Here is a 21,871-nt window from a genome sequence, read left to right on the forward strand (position 1 = left end):
GTGTGTGTGTATTGTATCCTCTAAAACACACTTTAAATATGTTTTTAGAGGATACAAATATGTGTGTGTGTATTTGTATCTTCTAAAAACATATTTAAAATTGATTCTAGTTATTGTTGTCATACCTTTGAAAGCATAAAAAAGTGAAATATGGAATAGCACTACAATATTGTTTGACTGGTCCCTCAGGGAACCTTTTGTGTGGAAGTATTGTAAGTCTAAATATATTTTGGTGTCTTGGTGACAGCCTGGATGAATCCCTGCAGTTTTCTTGGCAAGATTTTGCTAAGTGTTTACCATTGCCTGCTTCCTAGGGCTGAGAGAGAATGACTGGCCCAAGGTCACCCAGCTGGGTTTATGCCTAAGGTGAGACTGAAACTCACGGTCTCCCGGTTTCTAGCCCAGTGCCTTAACCACTACACCAAACTGGCTCTTGCAAGTAGACTTTTATCATTCTGCTTGGCAATCCTAATGCAGCTTACAAAAATGGGAAGTAGGGTGTCAGATAAGAAAGAAAAATACATTACTAAAAAAAGAGCACAAAAGAGATCCATTTGCATAACTTATGAACATGATAATTTATGTAAATTTGGAAAGATTTCTATATTGCAAAGAGAAATAATGCTCATCACAGGGAGAGTGTTGCCAGTTGAAATGTGACAATAGGCTTGTGGCCTAGTTTCCTGCTGCTCATGGACAACTGAAAGGTTCTTCTCCTTCAGATTGTTCTTGGACCAAACTATCCTCCGTACAGAGGATGTCTTCAGAGATCTCTCCTCTGATAGCTCTGGGAATAAGACTCTTCTTTATAAATTAGTAATCATGGCCACCCTAATAGGAATTACATTAAAAATGAAAATATCACAAGTAATAATCATAAAATAAAATACAACTTTCGTTAATATGAGGTAAGCAGAAGGAGTAGTAATTTACAGTGGGGCAAAAAAGTATTTAGTCAGCCACCGATTGTGCAAGTTCTCCCACTTAAAAAGATGAGAGAGGCCTGTAATTTTCATCATAGGTATACCTCAACTATGAGAGGAAAAATGGGGGGAAAAATCCAGAAAATCACATTGTCTGATTTTAAAAGAATTTATTTGCAAATCATGGTGGAAAATAAGTATTTGGTCAATATCAAAAGTTCATCTCAGTACTTTGTTATATATCCTTTGTTGGCAATGACAGAGGTCAAACGTTTTCTGTAAGTCTTCACAAGGTGTTCACACACTGTTGCTGGTATTTTGGCCTATTCCTCCGTGCAGATCTCCTCTAGAGCAGTGATGTTTTGGGGCTGTCGCTGGGCAACACGGACTTTCAACTCCCTCCAAAGGTTTTCCATGGGGTTGAGATCTGGAGACTGGCTAGGCCACTCCAGGACCTTGAAATGCTTCTTACGAAGCCACTCCTTCATTGCCCGGGCGGTGTGTTTGGGATCATTGTCATGCTGAAAGACCCAGCCACGTTTCATCTTCAATGCCCTTGCTGATGGAAGGAGGTGTTCACTCAAAATCTCACGATACATGGCCCCATTCATTCTTCCCTTTACACGGATCAGTCATCCTGGTCCCTTTGCAGAAAAACAGCCCCAAAGCATGATGTTTCCACCCCCATGCTTCACAGTAGGTATGGTGTTCTTTGGATGCAACTCAGCATTCTCTCTCCTCCAAACACGACAAGTTGAGTTTAGACCAAAACGTTCTACTTTGGTTTCATCTGACCATATGACATTCTCCCAATCCTCTTCTGGATCATCCAAATGCTCTCTAGCAAACTTCAGACGGGTCCGGACATGTACTGGCTTAAGCAGGGGGACACATCTGGCACTGCAGGATTTGAGTTCCTGGTGGCATAGTGTGTTACTGATGGTAGCCTTTGTTACTGTGGTCCCAGCTCTCTGCAGGTCATTCATTAGGTCCCCCCATGTGGTTCTGGGATTTTTGCTCACCATTCTTGTGATCATTTTGACCCCACAGGGTGAGATCTTGCATGGAGCCCCAGATCGAGGGAGATTATCAGTGGTCTTGTATGTCTTCCATTTTCTAATTATTGCTCCCACAGTTGATTTCTTCACACCAAGCTGCTTGCCTATTGCAGATTCAGTCTTCCCAGCCTGGTGCAGGTCTACAATTTTGTTTCTGGTGTCCTTCAACAGCTCTTTGGTCTTGGCCATAGTGGAGTTTGGAGTGTGACTGTTTGAGGTTGTGGACAGGTGTCTTTTATACTGATAACAAGGTCAAACAGGTGCCATTACTACAGGTAACAAGTGGAGGACAGAGGAGCCTCTTAAAGAAGTAGTTACAGGTCTGTGAGAGCCAGACATCTTGCTTGTTTGTAGGTGACCAAATACTTATTTTCCACCATGATTTGCAAATAAATTCTTTAAAAATCAGACAATGTGATTTTCTGGATTTTTTTTTCCATTTTGTCTCTCATAGTTGAGGTATACCTATGATGAAAATTACAGGCCTCTCTCATCTTTTTAAGTGGGAGAACTTGCACAATTGGTGGCTGACTAAATACTTTTTTGCCCCACTGTAAAAATTATAAGTTGCCAGTTACATTCATGATTTCTAGTCCAATATGATGTATTTTAGAAAGTGACTTAATGCCTAAGGGGAAATAAAAATAAATGAAATGCCTGATGCCTCAAAGGAAAATAGTATCAGATAAATGTTTCTGCAAACTAATTCTGCATATGGAATGCCACCACAGAAAAGGCCCTGTCTGTCCATTATTGCTGCTTGTCTCAGCCATGAAGAAAGGGTCACTTGCCTTAAACATCGGCTTCTGAAAACAGGCAGGTCTGTATAACATGAAGGCAAGGCAGCGGCTGCATTGTTTTATTGGAATGATGGGATATTTGGAAAATACCAGAACTGTGAATTATGGGTGTAACCGAAATAAAATCAGAGCAGAAGTGGTGCTGCATAGTTATGCTAGTCTCGAAGAAGGATGAATGTCAAAGGAAATGTAATGGATGCTGCAGACTCATTTACTTTTATAGTTTTCCTTCCTTTCTCTTGTGCCCTTTGAGTTAAGCCTTTCCCTTGCTTTTTGTTGAGGGGGGAAGAAGCGTTGCAACAAAAGCAATCTGGAATAAGACAGGATTTCAGATGAAGACTGGAAGTCTGAAGTCATGATTAAAACAAACCGTGGTGGTTTTTGCTTAAAAATAAGACAGCATTTGCTGCTTAGAGTATGGTTTTCATGAGCATTTAAACCCCATCAGATTAAACAAATCCTAAATCCTTGTTTTGCATTATGTACAAATCACCTCCACTGTAGGAGTATTGGTAGAGGAACTACAATTACTGTAGTTTGTAGTACTGAATACTGTAGAGGAACTGAACAGAAAAGAAAAACTGTACCTTTAAACTTGGCTGATGACCACCTGGTTGTTGACATGAAGTTGGAATTTAAGAACCTAACAGGGATTCTATTTGTGGGATAATCTGGACAGAGACACAATTCCATTTTGTTGTTTTTATATTGGAATTTGGCTTCATCTTGTTGTGGCTCACTGATGGGAAAATGTTTTGGTTTTCCATGGGGAATATCTGCTTTCAGCAGAGCTATAGGAGATTGACATGCATAATTTATGTTTCTAGGTTGAGGAGAGAAATAAAAAGAAGCTTGCATGACTGCTCTTATTGAATGGTCTTCTCTTTCTCTTTGAAGGACTATTAAAATTTTAATAAATACAGTGAGGCATAAATGGCAGTGTGTTACTACTTTAAACCAAGAGAATCATTTGTTTGTGTCATAAATTTGAAATGTGTTCATTTCCCATTTCTTTGCTAGAAAAAAAATAATCCTTTTATTTTTCTAGTCAGCTTTCAGGCACCTTCCATGCCTCACAGAACTCACTGCTAAACTTAATCTCAAGGATTTTTTAAAGAGTTTGACTATGAGAATCCATGCATGTTTTGACTGTTTCCATCATCTAATTGCAGATCTAATTTTTAATGATTAGTCTATTGGGCACAGGTTCATTAATAATGCCCCATGATCTTGGTGAGGGTTCCTGTCTCCTGAATTGCTTTCAGAAGGAGGAAAGATGACAAAGGGGGAGGAATCCACTTCAAGTGCTGCAGGAGCAAGAATTAGGTTAAGGTGGAAGATCTGAAGCTTGAGGGCTGTAGGCAGCCCTGTTTTGCATCCACACAACCTTCTGGTTGCAGTTGCTGAAAATTAGTGAGGCACTTCCTCAACATTTTGAGATACGATATAATTTACATCCTCAGATAACCCACAAAATAGGTTTAAAACATTTTTAAAACAAAAGAGACCTCTCTTAACTCACCTCCAAACCCCACAAGAAAGAATAATAATCTAGCCTACATGTAAGATGCAGCCCTGCCCACTTTGGCTCCTCAAAAAAGAATATGCGCTGCTTCTGGCCTCCAAAAGTGGCCCACCTCTGGATTAGATGAAAACAAGGCTCAGTGTCTAAATGATACAACAAAGCAATTTAAAATATTGGCCATAGCCAGGAGTATGTGTGGGACCACATGGCCCTGATTTCAGGTCACACAATGCTGTGGTCCCAGACTGGTGTGAAAGATACTAATGGAAATCTGAAATGAAGGGGAAAGTGGTTCATCATGGTGAGCTGTAGTTTCTTAAGCTGTGGCTTGTTAACTATGCTATTCACTAGGTCTGTACATTGTAATAAGTCATACAGTCACAATTTACCAACCGCACTGCCTATACTGTACACCCATAACAAGCTCAGCCCGAACCAAACAGATCACAATATGTCTTAGTGAAGACACAATTGGCATGTGAAGACTACCTCACTTTGCTTAGGAGGGAGCTCCTGAAATGCTTGATTCCTCTAGGAGCTGCTTGAAGGAGTAAACTTGTTCCCTCTTCTGTTAGGGAGTCAGCAATGTCTTATGCTGTAAGCAAACACTGAACCGTGTCTGGACAGGAGAACGAGAAAGAAAGAACATTCTCATCAAACTATAAAACAGTACTAGATCATGTTCAGCTAGTGAAAGATGAAAGAGGTTTGCATAAGCAATATTACCCATATTGTAAAGGGCTAGACTTTACATATAAGACTATTCAGTTAAACCTTTAGGATGCAAGGATCAATAAGAGCATCTGACATTGAAAGGACTTTTAGAATTTTAAAAAGTGTGAGATAGCTAATACAAATGAAATAAAGCAAGCCCTGGCAAGGTTGCTTAAAATTAGTTTCAACAACTTTATCAGAATTTCTTTCATGCATTGTGATTAATATAATGAGCAGGTATGCCTGAGGAACTCCACCAACTAGCCTGATTATGTACTGAAACACAAATATTTTTCAAATATTGTACTTTTCCTAGCTTTGCAAAGCTTTGCAAATCAAAGAAACACCAAGATGTATTTTAGAGTAAAAACTGTTTTAAAATGTATTTATAGTGAGAAATGTATTCAAAATTAAACACATGTTTGTATGAATTAACATATATACATGTTAACATGGAACAATGGGTAGAATGGCCTCTAAAATGAACAAATACAAAACATGGAGTTCAGAAATGGATAGAGGCATTCATGACTGTTGGGTTTTGAGACAGACTTAAACAGTGTTTAAGATCGTAAAAAAGACATGTTATTGCATTCCGTTTTTCAGAATCCCAGCTTTTATGAGATCCTACAGCAAACAGCTGCTGCTTCAATCAGTTGTGTCTTGATGAAATAGCAGAAACAACATCCAAACACGTGACGGGAGCTTCCTATGCGTTCTCAGGATCTGATAGAAAACTCAGTGCTAAATATCACTTTAGATTTCCCCCCCTTAGAGAGCATCTAGGTACATTCCTCAGCAAGGTTGTGGAAGGTTATGTAAGACTCTCCCACCTTTGCTTGGCTGCTTTTACTGATAAGTGGCCTAAGTGGTATTCTGTGGTGGGTTTTTTTCCCCCCTTTTACTAAATAGTGCACCCAAAAGCTTCTCTAAACACGTATGTTTGCAAGATATATTTCTGGCTTTGTATATGTGTACTCGTCTATGTTTTTACTCTTCTACTGTTAACTAACTCTGTAGAATTGTTTATAGATATTGGCTAACAGTTTCTCTCTGTCAGTCAAGCTGGCAGCTGGCTTTCTCTCTGGTTGGCAAAACCTCTTATCTTCTGTCATCTTCAATTCCTGTGGGATCTTCTGCAAAGGATACTGTAGACTTTCTCCCACAGTTCAGCCACCTCTTTGTCTTCAGCACAGTGTACCAGTTCATGCCCTGCTTTGTTTCAGTTGCCTTCCGCTACCCCAGAAACAAAATAAAGCTTCATAGTCTGTTGCATAGTCTGTTGTAGGATTACCAGCCATCTATGTATTTTCCTAAAATGAATAGCTAATCAACTGCCAGAACTGTCTATATCCATCTTAGATGCCAGCCTTTGCACACCTTCATCCAGTTCACTTTCCTCAGTTCCCAGAGTTCTCTGATAATGTAAGACCGCACCTCTGATGCTACATCACAACCCTTCTTTCTCCTACAGGAATGTTTTCCTAGTCTCAGCTTCTCTTGTCAGTTAGTTAGCACAAAGCATTTGTCTGGGTTTCCAAGTAGATAATGTGAGCAGCTAGCAAGAAGTCATGGCTGAATGCAGGTTGTCACAAACAATTGCCAATAGTGTTGCAAGCTCAAACTTGCCCAAGAGTGTAGTAACCATAAATTCTCCTATTCCTCCACTCTGGAAATGAAACTGATTTTCCTATGCTATTAGCTGAATATTGCACAATACAAAACAGAACAAAACAAAAATTCGTAACAGAAGTAAGGCTGCAAGAAGTAGCTTGTGTAGCATCATCATGAAAAATGGTCAAACCATGCTATCAGTTTCTCTGCTGCACAAGATTCTGAAGACTATTCAGACTGTATGTCAGAGAGACTGAGTCCGGTTATACTGTGTGGGTACGATAGCCTGGCTACTGCAAAGGCGTATTCAGCAGCAGACAAAGGTGTGCATGTGTGTGTTGTGGGGTGCAGAATCCATAGTGTTATGTAAGGATACATTTATGTGATATGCCATGTTTATCTTTCCAACAGAGGCCTGAGGATGAGGCGGTTGTTGATTTGGGAGGCACTAGCAATGTTATTAACATTCATTATGAACCAGAGGAGCTGGAAGGTGAGACAATTATTTCCTAGTGCTTTTATTTCTTCCTCCATTTTTCTGTTATACCTTGGAGTTATTATTAAATATCTGGGAATGGCACTAAATGTGTTTTCTATTTGAAAGTACCCACATGTAGTGAAACGTATTTTATGTAACATATAACCAAAACATCCTGTATTGTGCCTGAAATTTTTTTTAAAAAAAAACATTAAAATTATTACCAAGAAATAGAAAAATCTATTTTTAGAATGTTGATTTGTTTTCATTTTTAAAATAGTAATTCCTTATTTATGCCATGTGTAACAGTTATAGGGGTCTTGAGGCAAAAGAAATTCACAGTAGATTTTTTCAGATTGAAAGAGCATTATCTGCCAAATATTATGTCTGTGTGTTATAAAAGTATATAACAGTTGCTGGGTGATATCATTCATTGGAACAGGGTCAGTTCTCATCAGTAAGCTGATGATATTCAACTATGTACAGTACTGTGCAAAAGTTTTAGGCAGGTGTGAAAAAATGCTGTAAAGTAAGAATGCTTTCAAAAATATATATTGTAATTGTTTATGTTTATCAATTTACAAAATGCAAAGTGAGTGAACGGAAGAGAAATCCAAATCAAATCAATATTTGGTGTGACCACCCTTTGCCTTCAAAACAGCATCAATTCTTCTAGGTACACTTGCACACAGTTTTTGAAGGAACTCAGCAGGTAGGTTGTTCCAAACATCTTGGAGAACTAATTGTGCTCTCCTTTAAACAAGGATTGAAGACCAGGCTCTTTCCCCTGGCTTTTTGCTAGGGCAGGTTGTAGGCTCCCTTCGTGAGGGGTTTTCATGTCTCTTCCACCAGGATAACATCTTTTTCTGTTGTCTGATATTATTAGTTGTTAATTATATAATTTGTGATGTTGGTTTTCAATTTGTACACCACCCAGAGTAATCAAAGAGTTAGAAATATGAAGTATAAGTAAATAAATGATAGAACAAGTTTGTTGTGGTGCAGAAATATGATGACACATGGATTCCCTAGTATTCATCATCTACCAAAACATTAATTTAAAACGATGTATTAGGGGAAGTGTGAATCCAAGGAAGAGCATATCTTTGGGAAAGTTATATACAGTAACCCTATACTAGGGGTTAATATGGAGTTTATTCAAAAGTATACATTGGGAAAGCTGCATTTTTAAAAGTATATATCAGTATTGTTTTTATTGTAAACTGCCCAGAGTCACTTCCTCATGAGATGGGCGGTGTCCAAATTTGAAATATAAATAAATAAATAAAGCATACAACAACAGAAGTATTGGAATTATCTCAGTGTTTGTTTTTACACCACTATAACATTGGTCAGCTCATTTTTATGGAAGAAAATTCAGATTATTTCACCAAATAGCAGCACTTAGATCTCTTTGTCTAGACTTAGAAGCTAAGCAGGATTGGACTTGGTTAGTACTTGGATGAGAAGTCCAGAAGTCACTGGCAACCGACTTCCATACTGTTCCCAAGAAAACTGCTTTAATGTGTCCATCTAGTTACTAGCAATCAAACTGAATTTAGATAGGTTGGCCTTTAGATTTTGATTGGATCATCATGAACCTGCTGAGTCAACATAAATGAGATATAAACCAATTTACATAATGTTTTCCCTCTCTGTCAGAAAGAGAGGGGAATACATGAAAACCCAAGAGTTGTAATGGATTAGGATTTTATTCTGGAACGTAACATATGGTCATGCTGGAATTCAAAAATCTCTAGACTCTGAACACAAAATTCCATTTCAGATTCTCAGAATAATATAATATAATAATAATATAATAATAATAATAATATATAATATAATAATAATATAATATAATATAATAATATAATATAATATAATATAAATACAGAATCTATCATCTGAGATTTAAATGGATGCATTTGGAGATGAAATCAGATTTTACACACATATGTTGGGAATAACTTTTTGAGGAAATAATCTTGATTGAATCCATACCACATTTTAAATTTACTGTGCTGTGTTTCAAATTCTGATAATTATGCACTGCATTTGTATCCTTCATTTGCAATTTCAAGTTACCTTGGGCCTCAGTATGGCAACCAGGGGCATAAGTAGAGCTCTCTAAAATGCTCCCACCCCCTAGTGAGAGAACTCAGGCACTGAGCTTCTCTTCTGCTGTTGCCATTAAGGGCGGGCAGGGAAAAAAGCCACATGGCTGAGCTCCACAAGAAATGAAGAGAGATGCCAGCAGTGAGTACTGGGACAATTCTCAGGGCTCTTTCACTACATAGGCTGTCTTCTTCTCACCCTACTTCTGGGAGATCTGAGTGATTAGAGGAGAAAGAGGAGGCTACTGTGATGGCTGACATGGAAGAGAAGAGGTGTAGTAGCAGTGGAAGCCCCTCTGCACTTGGTGCTCCTGCCTTCCTTCCATACTACTCCTCTGATACTGCTTCTATTGGGGCCTCATGTGACCTGATTGTCGCATGGGGCAAGGGGGACTCCAGGGTCCCTTACGTCTGTGTGCCCCAAGGTGTCCCCTGCCCGTGCCTTACTTCACTATTTGTATACATCTGACAGCGATTTTTCTCAGTCTGGTACTTCCCAGAAGCATTGTTCCTCAGCTGTTATCATGCAAGCCAAGATGGCCCACACATCTGGAGAGTATCAGGTTATATATAGAGTAAGCTCTGTTGAACACAGTGGACTTACTCTTCAATAGCATGCATAGGAATGTGCTGTCAGTTTTTTTTTAAATTTAAATTTGTAACTTTCACTTAAGATACTAATCTTCTTTAAGGGATTTAGAAATGGCTTATGTATGTTGTGTGCTTCAAGTCTTTATCACATCCTCAAAAGCAAGCAGATTGTCAATTCCAATAAATAATTCCTTTTATACTAAAGGGAAGTCATTCTTGAGAGTCAGTACAAAGGGGCCATAAATAAATAAATACATCTTTCTGTAGCTCCTTTTCCTATTTGTTATACATTATTCTCTTTATTCTTGTTCTGGATCCTGTCTGGCACAATGTGTTTAAATTAGTAATAAAGAGCAGAGAAACAAAATGTCACAAAACCTTTCCTTTCTTGTGAATCCAGGCATGCGTTTTCATTGCTAGGTTTCAGGCTTGGAAGTGGAGTAATAATAAAGGAAAGAGGGCCTCTGTACATGAACTGAGTGAACTTTCCTCATCCCTAAAGATTTACAGCATGAACAATGTGAGATAGGTCTTACAAAGTCAGAAAAGTGTTACTTCCAAATACACTTGCATGCACTTTGCTTTTTCTGTTTGTTAGAAAGTTAAGCACTGCAGTGATGGGGAATGCAAATGTGTTTGAAGAAATTACAGGTAGTCCTCAACTTATGACCATCTGTTTAACAACTGCTCGAAGTTATGCCACTGAAAAAAGTGACTTACCACTGGTCCCCACACTTAGGACCATCGCAATGTCCCCACAGTCACATGATCAAAATTTGGGCGCTTGGCAAGCAGCATGTATTTATGATGGTTGCAGCATCCCAGGGTCACGTGATCACCATTTGTGACCTTCCCAGGGGGCTTCCGACAAGCAAAGTCAATGGGGGAAGCCAGATTTGCTTAACGACCACATGATTTGCTTAACAACCATGGTATAAAAGGTCATAAAATCAGGTGTGACTCACTTAACAACTACATTGCTTAGCAACAGAAATTCCAGTCCCAATTGTGGTCATAGGTTGAGGACTACCTGTACTAGCTTGATAGAACAAAAGACAGCAAAAATGAGCTATCCATATATTGTCTTGGAGCCACCCTGTTCCAGACTACATGCAAAGGAAGCCCCACTGCATTAAACAGAGCTTATTGCAAAATAAGTGCCAGCCCCTTTGAGGTAGTCCAGACAAGAAGCACAAACCATGAGTACTAACACTACCTTTATTGTAAGGTTACAGTAACAGAATCTTGCAAGTCTGGAAGCACTTCTCCCCCCCCCTCCTTGCCTTTACTTTCCAGAAATCTAGGGAGGGTCCCTTCTGAGATGCTTTCCATGCCCCTTTTCCTTCTGTGGGCTGAAATACCTTTTGCATGGTGGTTGTCCAGTCTGCAACTACTACTCCTGTCTCCCAAGGTCATTCCCACAAACCATTACAATTAGTGTGCAGAGGACGGCTGTGAGTTTTTGAATGAAATTAATAAGTTGTAGTTGATGTCTGTCTCCACATGATTCAGTCCATTGTCAGGACATTGGCTTGGCTGTATCTTGATGTAGGTTTTAGTTTTAATCCTTTTTTTTGGCATAGTGAGCTTCTGAATAAGGAGTCTTCCCTTTATAACTTTTTTTTTTTGCTAGCTACCTCAAACTGCAAAAGCAAGGAAACTGTCAAATACCCAAGAGGCCATTGTGTACAGCTGTGTTTAACTTGGTGAGTCATAATGCAGGTGTAAATAGATCTCTAAAACGGGTTTGTTCAAAAGATTGTGGTCTCCTTTCCTGCTTACCCATGCTGATCCCAATCTACCCAGATATCTGAATTTCTATCACCAGTATGCACCAAGGGCATTTCATCATCTTTTCTTCCAGTCCCATTCTCCTGAGTGTATAGGCCTCTTTACGAGAAATTTTCTTCCTTGCACAATGTGTAAGCAATTACAAAAGGCACTCCTGTTTCTCGTTTCCTATGTCAGTGTGATTCCCCCTGAGCCTGCAACACGTTTACACCATTAACATTAGGGAATTCTCACCAGGAGCAAATGTGAAATTCATGGTAGCGTGTTCATCCTGGCTAGACGCATGCCCGCTAGAGACAGAGACAATGCTTAGTTACAGTGGAGAACATCAGGTGGTATGAACAAAATATAGAGAAAGGTAAGCCGGAAAGATGCAGCAGTCAGATTATGTTCTCAGATGAGCAGTTCATGGCAACAGACATCTAAAAATGGACATTTGGCTACTGTCCACATGGTAATGCTGGATTAGAGCCTTCCCACTTTTGGTGCTTGTTTTGATCGTAAGGCTTTACCTAGCTATTTCAGATCTAGAAACCAGAAAGTTTGATACATCCATCATCAAATCCATCACACCAGTTCTTTATGATCTTTACTGGCTTGCAGATCATTTCCAGGCCCAGTCCAAGGTGCTGGTTTTAACCTATATACGTAGTCCTTCATCATTTGGGGTTACAGTATCTGAAAGAATATTTCCTTTCATATGTTCCTACCCATCCCCTAAAGATGGGTAACAGAAGGCCTGTTTTGGGTACCCTCTCATGCTGAGGTGTAATAAGTGGCTATCTGAGAACCGTTGTTTTCAGTGGTAGAACTCTGGCACCATTGTTACTGCTTTTTCTGCCCCAGGCAAAGACTTCTTTATTCCTCCAAGCTTTTAAGAATGTGTTAATATGGCTGTAGGTTTTAATTGTTTTAGTGCTACTTTTGTTTCTTAACGTATGTTTTTATCAATTGTTTTAACCTTTTAAAATTCTTTTTAATTGTAATTTTTAAATATAAATCACTTTGAGATTTCTTTTAATGGGAAACAAGCAAGGAAATAAATAAATGCACACCTGTTCTCTTAATGTAGTTAGCACACTATTCATTGAGCTACTTTGCAGTGAGATGGGTGGTGACTAATTTGAAATATAAATAAATAAATAAATTGTTATTCGTTTTGAGCCAAGGATGTCTTCTGAATGCAGTGCCTGTCCAAAACTAGAAGATTTAATCATGTTCTGTTAGATGTGTTGATGGTTAAGTTCCTCAGTTCATTCTGGATGGAAGCATCCTGTATCCCATACAGGTAGTCCTCACTTAACATCCATTCTTTTAGCAATTGTCCAAAGATACGATGGCGCTAAAAAGTGACTTATGACCAGTCCTCACACTTATGACCATTGCAGCATCCCGATGGTCACATGATCAAAATTTGGGTGCTTGGCAACCAGCATGTATTTATGAAGGTTGCAGCATCCCAGGGTCATATGATCGCCATTTGCGACCTTCCCAGCCAGCTTCCAGTAAGCAAAATCAACAGGGAACCACGTGATTCACTTAACAACTGTGTGATTTCCTCATGACTATGCAATTCACTTAACAATTGCTGCAAAAAAGGTCATAAAATCGGGTCCGGTCACATGACGATTCACTTAACAACTGCATTGCTTAGCGACCTAAATTCTGATCCCAATTGTGGTTGTTAAGTGAGGACTACCTGTATTTGGATGATATACTTAGCTTTAAGGAAATCTCAGAATGGTATTTCACTAGCTGCACTACTGAAGAAGAGCCAACAGTTATGAACAGTTGTGTTGTAACCAAGCCTTATGGATTAGCATGGTATGAAAACTGGCCCAGTTTGCCTGGTGTGTAATGACAGCTTAAAATATAGGTAGTCCTTGTTTAGTGACTGCCTTGTTTAGCAACGTTCACAGTTATGACAGTGATAAAAATGTAACTTTATGACCAATCGTTGCATTTACAACCTTTGCAGGTCTGTAAAGCAAAGGAAAGCTGAGGTAAGATCATATGCATAGTCATGGTTTCACTTACTGGCTGCTTCGTTTAACAACCAAGTTGCCAGTCCCAACTGTGGTCGCTAAATGAGGAATGCCTGTATACAATTTATGTAAAATATGATGGCAATCAAAAATATATTGAACTGATGTTCCAAGGTCTATGTCAACATAATGATGGCTTTGGCTAGGAAGAGAGCTTTCTGTATCACTGGTAGTTATAAAGAGCAGTTACAGTGAAATGGACTGATGTGGTTCCAACAAAGTCAAAGGTATAAATACCTGATAGTTTGCTTTTATTCCAGGGCACAGGACATTGTATGTTGGGGTTCGGATGCCTTTGGTTAGACCAGGCCACAGACATCACAGAACCCATGGCCCCAAACATAGGAAACGAGATCGGATAAAGGAAAGTACATTAGAGGATCAGGAGACTCGTGGTAAGTGTGTGTGTTGATAATGGAACACAGTGGGAGTTTAAGCCATGGTCTCATACTTGCCAGACCATTGATCTGTATAGTAATTTAGGATATTAGAGAGGTATTCAGAACATAGCTGAGATCTTTTAATAACTCCATATGTTGAAGCAAATCCTTAATCCTCAAAAGATTTTGTGATGGACATATGGACCTATTATCTCTGAAATAGTAGGACTATCCTAGAAGAGAACTGGAGTCCATTATTCTAATCCACTGTTGATGCAAGAATAGAGTATCTGCAATTGATGGCAGCCCACCCTCTGTTTGAAGACCTACAATAAGGGAAAAGCCTGAACCTCCAGTTAATCAATTCCATTGTTGAACTGCTCTTACAGCAACCCATTTCTTTTAATGTTCAGCTAAAATTGCCATTTGCAGTTGAAACTTACTAGAGGTAAACCTGCCTTCCTGGTAGCAAAGGATGTCTTTACATGATAGCTCTTCAGGTACTTTGGGGAGTGTTGTTATGCCTCCCCCTCAGTTTTCTGTTAATTGCAACTGTTTTTTTTGTATTTTGGACCATCTGAGTTGCCCTTTTCCCAATTGGTTTACATTTCTTCTTAAGTGTGATGGCCAAAAGTGGTTTCTGATCTCCAGAAGGTTCTGAAGGGCTGTTTAGTGCAGAAAAAAGGAGAAAGGTTCCTTGCCATGACTTGGCACTAGGATTTTGTTACTGCAGCCTAAAAAACTCATTAGTCATTCTTACCTTACAGCCCTAGTGCGCTTCTAATTTGTGTTCAGCCTGTGATCAAGCACAATCCTGAGATGTTTTTCACATACACCATTGTGTATGTGTGAGGACTAATTTAGGGCAAAAGTTTTGGCCTAAAAAGTGGAGGTGAACAACTTACAGCCAAACAACTGCACAAACTAACTTTTTGTGGTCTTGGGTTCCCCTCTAATCACTGTTCCTGAAAACAGACACTGTTTCCTACAATGTTAATGTTAATTGTAGTGTAACCCTTAAAATAGGCATAATGCTACATATTTTTTTTAAAGCTGCAAAATTCCCCACAAAAGCAAGGAAATGGAAAATCCTAGCTGTATTCATGTGTGTGATGTAATCCCACACACTTTGCATCTTTGCATCCTTAATCCAGTAAAAGTACAGTGGTACCTCGGTTCACGAACTTAATTCGTTCCGCGACTCTGGTCGCGACCCGAATCAAATTTTCCCATAAGGTTCAATGTAAATACGGTTAATCTGTTCTGAACCATATGTATTTTTTTTTTTAAACCACAAAAATATGACACAAAGTACAGCACGAAGAGAGAGAAAGCTAACCTTGCTTGATGCGACTTCTGACGTGGAGGACAGGAAGGCGGGTGGAGAGGCGATTGTTGCTTGGAGGGAGAGTCCCCCTCCCTACAGGAAGCCGCGACCACGTGTCACGGCAGGGAAAATGGCCGCGGATCCTGTTCGTCACCCGATCCGGCGTTTGCGAACGGAAGCAAAATTTTGCGAACGGTGCTGTTCGTGACCCGAATTGGTCGTGAACAGAAGCGTTCGTGACCCGAGGTACCATTGTACATTGTATGAGGTGCTCAACCAGCAAGGGATTGTCCACCTTGTTACCTAGAACATAGCTCATAGGGTGTCTTCAGGTGATTGAAGATTTATATTGCAGTCGGACAACAGCTAAGACATTTAGATAATATCTTGCCAGAGAAGGAACCTAAAAGGGAGCTGAAAGATTAGCATGGCATGTCACAAATGAAGGGTACTTGCTAAGAATTCTGCAAAAACAAAACAAAACAAAACTGTAACATAACCTGAAGTTTAGGAAGTTGACATTTTTGTTCATAGGTTAATTATTGGCTGATCTTGTCTAGGCTCAGAACTAAGTAGAAATGGGCTTGATGGGAGACCTCCAGGAAATAGCACGGCTGTAGGGTAGACTGGGAAGTTGAAAACAAATCCCAGAAGAAGGCACTAGTAACCCACCTCTAAATAGCTGCCAAAAAAACCACATGGGTAGGTCCATGAAGTTAAGTGTGATTTAAGGGTGACTTTTTTTGTGTGTAAGTTTTGGTTTTCCTTATGAACTTCTAGTTCTGCAAATCCTTGAATGTTCTATATACTTCCCCCTTAGTAGTAATACTACTGCTACTACTGCTACTATTACTAATGTCTTTCATCAAAGAATAATACAATACAAACAACAAGGTAAAAAAATTACATCTTTGACTGGTATTCTTTGGAAATTTGATTTTTTTTTTTTTTGGCCAGGCAGGAATCTAGGAATTATCCAAATATCATCATAAGGTACAACATGTGCTCAGCAAGGTGGTTTTTGTAAATCCACAGTTGATATAACCAAAATATTTAGTTCTTGTAAACATTTGTTTAATCTATTTGTTATTCTGCCAAATACGCCAATAACTATAAGGATGACTTTGCAAGGTCTTTTCCATTATTTTTTCCTTTTGATTGTTAGATCTCTCTCTGGATATTTTTCCCAATTCTTTTTTCTGGATTCTGCTGCCCCTGGGTATTTCCACATCTACGAAGACTACATTGCCGCTATCTTCATCATTACAATTATTATTACAATGTTCTGTTTTGTTAGATACTCCATCTCAGCGAGTTCACTTTATCCTTGGTATGGAAGAGGATGAGGAGCATGTCCCCCATGACCTATTCACAGAGATGGATGAAATCTGTGTGAAAGAAGGTGAAGAATCAGAATGGAAAGAAACAGCAAGGTAAAAATAAATGGCAAGGTTGTATTCCACCTTCCTTGTTGAGCTTCATAATCCAGAGAGAAACCAAAAGGACTAGGAAATTATTCTTTTCTGCCTGCTGAATGTTAATGAGGGACAAATCACCTTTTGAATATGCAGGGAACTGATACAATAGTTTTCCGTATGTCTGTTCCAGTTCCACTTGGGACAGAATTTGTTGGATGAGGATTTCTGGTCTAGAAGCAATGTCTGTAACTGTGCAGAATCTATTCCTGATTCTCTAATTTTACCCTCAAATCTCTGCGAATCTGGTGGACACTGGCCAAAAGTTTTCCTACTTTGTGGGTCATTTTGAGGTGTACAGCTGGTTTTGTGTTCAACGTGAGATAATACCATGTCAAATCAAGAGACTTCTGCTCATTTGGTAGCTCACCTTACAACTAGGAGAAAAATTTCAAACTTGCATCATTGTCTTTGGAGTCAGTTAAAATCAATTTCTGGAGTAGTGTATTTCTGTTAAGTATAGTACTGATAACTACTGTGCCAAATGCCACTTTGAACAGAAATGGTTTTAAAGTGCTTCCGAACTTGGTTCAGGAGTGCATTTAATGCACTTCCAAACGTAATTCAAAATATATGAGTAAATAAGTAGAAAATAACATTTGGAAGCCAACAGAAACTTTCCCATAATACATTTATTATTGGTTTGGTTGATTGTACAATGGCGCCACCTTCTGGCACATGAAATACTATGCCTGCTACTACACAGCATTGCTAATCTACTACTTTTGTAGCTGCTGCTGCTGCTATTATTGTTATTGTTGTTATTATAAATAGGAGATGTGGTGAAAGAATAGCAACTCCTAAATTTATTGTTTCAACATTTTAGTAATATGCTGAGCTTGAAGGGAAGGCAAGAAATCTATTAAGATTCATTGCCTGGATAAATTTAAGTCAAGCAGCATTCCATGGAAAAGCTCTTAAAGAATCAAAACCTTGATTGCTTCATTCGTATTCCAGAATCTGTTGTCTCAGTAGTTCAAGTATGTGCAAAAAGGGATCCGGGGAAAACTTTCTCTGGTTACTGTTTTTTTTTTTCCCCTCTTCAAAGAGAGACGTGTTACAATGTGGAAACATACAGTATGCATTTTGGGAAAGGTCATACAGGTAGTCCTTGACTTACAACCAGAAGTGGGACTGGAATTTCTGTTGCTAAGCAAAAGTAAAGTGAGATGTCATGTGACTGCATCACTAAGCAACGGCAATCCTGGCAGTCCCAGCTGCTGTCATTAACCAAGAATTGTGGGTTGTTAAGCAAGTACCCACCCCGATCCAAGCCATTCTGGGCTTGGTCCCTCCCAGCCCCAACCCTCAGTAAGGTAAGGGACTGCCTCCAACTCCCCCACCCACCTATTTCCCCCCATCTCTGCCCTTTTGGGTGCCCTGCACCTTGCCTTGCAGGGCGGCAAGCAGCCCCAGAACCGTGTGGCTCTGGGGCTGCTTGCCACGCCCTGGGAAGCCGCAGCCGCTCCAGCCCAGTCCCAGCGGCAGTTGCCCTTGCCACCCTGCACTCTGAAACCTCTGCCACCCTGCCCTCTGCCATCCTAGTTGACCTTCACTGTCTTCTTGCTCCTGACAAGGTGTGCCTGGCCTGCAGGAAAAAAAAGAAGTAAAAACCAGCCCCAGAGCGGCAGCGCACCAAAAAGCCCCTTTGCTGCGCACTCCTGGGCTGGGCTGGGGTTGGGCTTTGCACTGTGAAAAAAAAGTAAAAAGCAGGGCTCATTATGCTTTCTGAACTGGCATTTATCTCCAACATCACAAAAGCTGCAGCAGGTGTTTCACCTTGCATATCTGCTATATGCCAAATCCAAGATTGAACTCTGTTGGAGAATATATTTCTAGGTTAATCTCTCATCTGGAAAAACAAGTTAGTTTGTTTAATTCTTGGTCTGTACTGTACTTTTTTTTTAAACGCATATCTAGCTCCCTGAAGTGTATGTGTGGGTTTTGTCCCTGTTAGGATCATTTGACCAATAGGGTAACTCATGGTTCTGTGCTCCAGAACAGAGCAATTTGTACCACTAGTAAACACAGGTTTGCTGCAGGATGTCTGCTTTTGCATCCCTACCTGTCACTGATGGAAGGAAATAATTTCTTATTCCTGTATTTGTTTGTAACTTCCATGGAGCCCATAGGCACTCTTCTAAATAAAAATAATAATAGAGGCCAGTGCTTTGCTTTGCCTTCATTGATGTGGGACAGCGAGCCTGGCAGATTTCAAGGGATATGTCCACTGACACCACATTACTGTTCGCTAATATTAATGCATAAAACTTGCTTAGTCTCTCTATTATATAGCTGGGCCTTCCAAACCTTCTGGAAAAATAACATTATGTATTGGTACTGTGATCGTATTACTAAAACCATTTGCTATAGTATTTGATTTAGATTGTGTTGGTGTGCCTCACTTGCAGATGGCTAAAGTTTGAGGAAGATGTGGAAGATGGAGGAGAACGATGGAGTAAGCCATACGTGGCTACTCTTTCACTGCATAGTCTTTTTGAGCTGAGGAGCTGCATCATCAATGGGAGTGTCCTTCTGGATATGGCTGTAAACTGCACTGAAGACATTGCGGGTGCTGGTTTTTGATAGTTTATGGGAGTAAAGGACAAGGAATCTGGGAGGGTGTCCTCTATGCCTTCTTCTCATGTATATGGAGGACATCCTCTCTGGGTATAACCTGCCCAGGTGCAGGACTGGGATTGGATAGAAATTTTCCCAAAATCTGGCAATCGTGTTTCAGGGCAGAATAATACAGCACTCTTCCTTAATTTGGTACCCTCCAGATGTTTTAGGGATATGATATTGAGAATATCAAGCCTTGGACATGATGATTAGGAATTCTGGGAGTTATAATTCCAACAAATCTGGAGGACAACAGCTTAAGGGAAGGCTGTATTTAATTTAAAGATCAAGCTGGTTTGCCCAGTTTGGAGATTCATTACATTTAGAGAACATTAATCCTCCATTAGACATGGGGAGTGGGGACGTTCCATTTTGGAGACAGGATGCCAAAATAGCATGAATGGTTTGGGGAAAGAGTTTTTATTGTGCCTGGTGTTTTTTCTTTAACTATTTTAAAAATGTCAGATAAAAAAATTCTGTGGAAGGCAGAACAGATTTGGCTCCTTTTATGAATCTCCCTCCTTCCACCATTGCTCATGGAAAGGAGCATCACAGATAGTTATTCTGAGAATGAAACATGGCAGCTAAGAATTTTCCTCTGATTGTTGCTGGGGGTAATTGCTTTGTTTCTAAGTTAGATTTTTTTTTCCTCAGACAGAAATGGAGTACATATTTTTAGCACCCTTTACTCAAGCATGCTGCTGCCACTGTCTACCCAATCCCAAGGCATTCTTGTTCTTGAATATGATACTATAGAGCTTATAGAAGAATACAGGAAATGATCTGATATTGCAAATAGACTTGTGTAAAAGTCTTTATATTATACATTTTAGAAATCATTTTGGGAAGTAATGACTGGTCAGCAATATATAAACAATTTTCTTAGCTATTTTATTTGGCATTTGCAAAGAAAACATTAGGAAACATTTCATAATAATCTTTTTAATTTAAGGGGAAGAAAGCTTTGGAGAAACTGTGGAGCCTTGGGATTCTCTGAGCTTGGTTGTTTTCTTGCAAACATTTCGTTACCTGGCTAGGTAATATCAAGATGTTACCTAGCCAGGTAACAAAACGTTTGCAAGAAAACAACCAAGCTCAGAGAATCCCAAGGACTCCACAGTTCAACCCTGAGCTACACGTATTCTCTTCTATTGGTATTCACCAAGATTTATTCCCATTTGTCCTGTATTAATGGCCCAGCCTGATGTGATGTGAAATGCTCCTTTCTTTTAATGGACTTGTTTAAAAAAATGCAACTAACAGGAGGTGTGCAAAGGGTTATTATCAGGATTGCTGCTATAGGAGGACAAAATAAACTAAGCCTTTCTTTCCTCCCCTAACAAAAGCTATACTGCTGACCTCCCAACCATACCAAGTCTAATTAATATAATTTAAATCCAGGATCACTGGTTGCAGTTTAATCTGCACTGTATTTGTATAATTAGGTAGTTTTCTCTTTCAGAAATGATCCTGGCTAGACAGGGCTCTGATGAATCCACAAATAAAAAATTCTGGGAAACCCTCCTGAAGAAACACCATCACCAGAATGAGAAGAAAAGAAACATCCTTCCAATTGTCCGTTCTTTTGGAGAAGGTGGCCAGAGAAAGTCTGATCCTCACTCAATAGATAGGACAGGTAAGGATCTGTCTACTCTGGCTATTCTGGTCCAATTTCCACATTAGACTGGGAACTATAAACCATATGTTGAGAAATCATTGGGAATATATAACATATCTGGTTCTAACTTATGGTTTACAACACCCAGTGGCTCAGTCACACAATACTCAAAGGCAAACCACAAATGTTTGGGTGCACATCTACTTATCAGAGTACCCCTTCCTAATCCCTCAGTACCTCTGCTTGTTTTCTGGATCATATGTACTCCAGCATAGCGGAGGAGAATGAAGAATGTAGAGGTTGTTTTGGAGAATACTTGCTCCATCTGACAAAACCAACTCAATGCATGGACGGGGTCAACTGCATGCAGCTCATCCTTTCCGTTTGGTATACTGCCTCAGCAATTTGGAGGACAGATTGGCTGCATTCACATGATAAACTGAATGATAATCTATAGTGAAACCAACCAAAACTGCTCTGTTCATATAATATGCTATCCCCAAATAAGGTAACCATACTGAATTGATGGCCTGGTTCACACATGATGTTAAGGTATAGAGTGATTTGTTGGCCTTTAGCTTAATTATTTAGCCTACAATTTATGGGTTATCATGAGTGAGCACAAACATTGTCTGATTGGAGCATTAAGTGTAGAATGATCCAACTTATATTTAACTAGGCTTTAGTCAAACAATCTGCCCAAAGTGTAGGATTATAAGGTGAAGGTAAAGGTCCATCTTCCAGTGTTTTCTGGCATACTAAGTTTGTATCTTTTTTATATAACAAGCATCATTTT

At 39.5% G+C, this 21,871-nt stretch overlaps 1 protein-coding gene across 1 annotated transcript in view; it reads left to right on the forward strand.

Annotated features, from left to right (window-relative positions):
- The window catches only part of SLC4A8 (solute carrier family 4 member 8), an 86,900-nt gene that overhangs the window by 21,487 nt on the left and 43,542 nt on the right, over positions 1 to 21,871 (forward strand). Inside the window, exons 2-6 of the mRNA XM_025167182.2 lie at positions 7,046 to 7,127; positions 13,914 to 14,048; positions 16,658 to 16,793; positions 19,247 to 19,407; positions 20,920 to 21,093. Of these exons, the coding sequence (XP_025022950.1) occupies positions 7,046 to 7,127; positions 13,914 to 14,048; positions 16,658 to 16,793; positions 19,247 to 19,407; positions 20,920 to 21,093 (688 nt within the window). The remainder of the gene's footprint in view (positions 1 to 7,045; positions 7,128 to 13,913; positions 14,049 to 16,657; positions 16,794 to 19,246; positions 19,408 to 20,919; positions 21,094 to 21,871) is intronic.

Source organism: Python bivittatus, unplaced genomic scaffold (assembly GCF_059951505.1).
Source record: "Python bivittatus isolate LINGU-HERP-01145 unplaced genomic scaffold, Pbiv_v1 ctg000220_np1212, whole genome shotgun sequence".
Taxonomy (NCBI): domain Eukaryota; kingdom Metazoa; phylum Chordata; class Lepidosauria; order Squamata; family Pythonidae; genus Python; species Python bivittatus.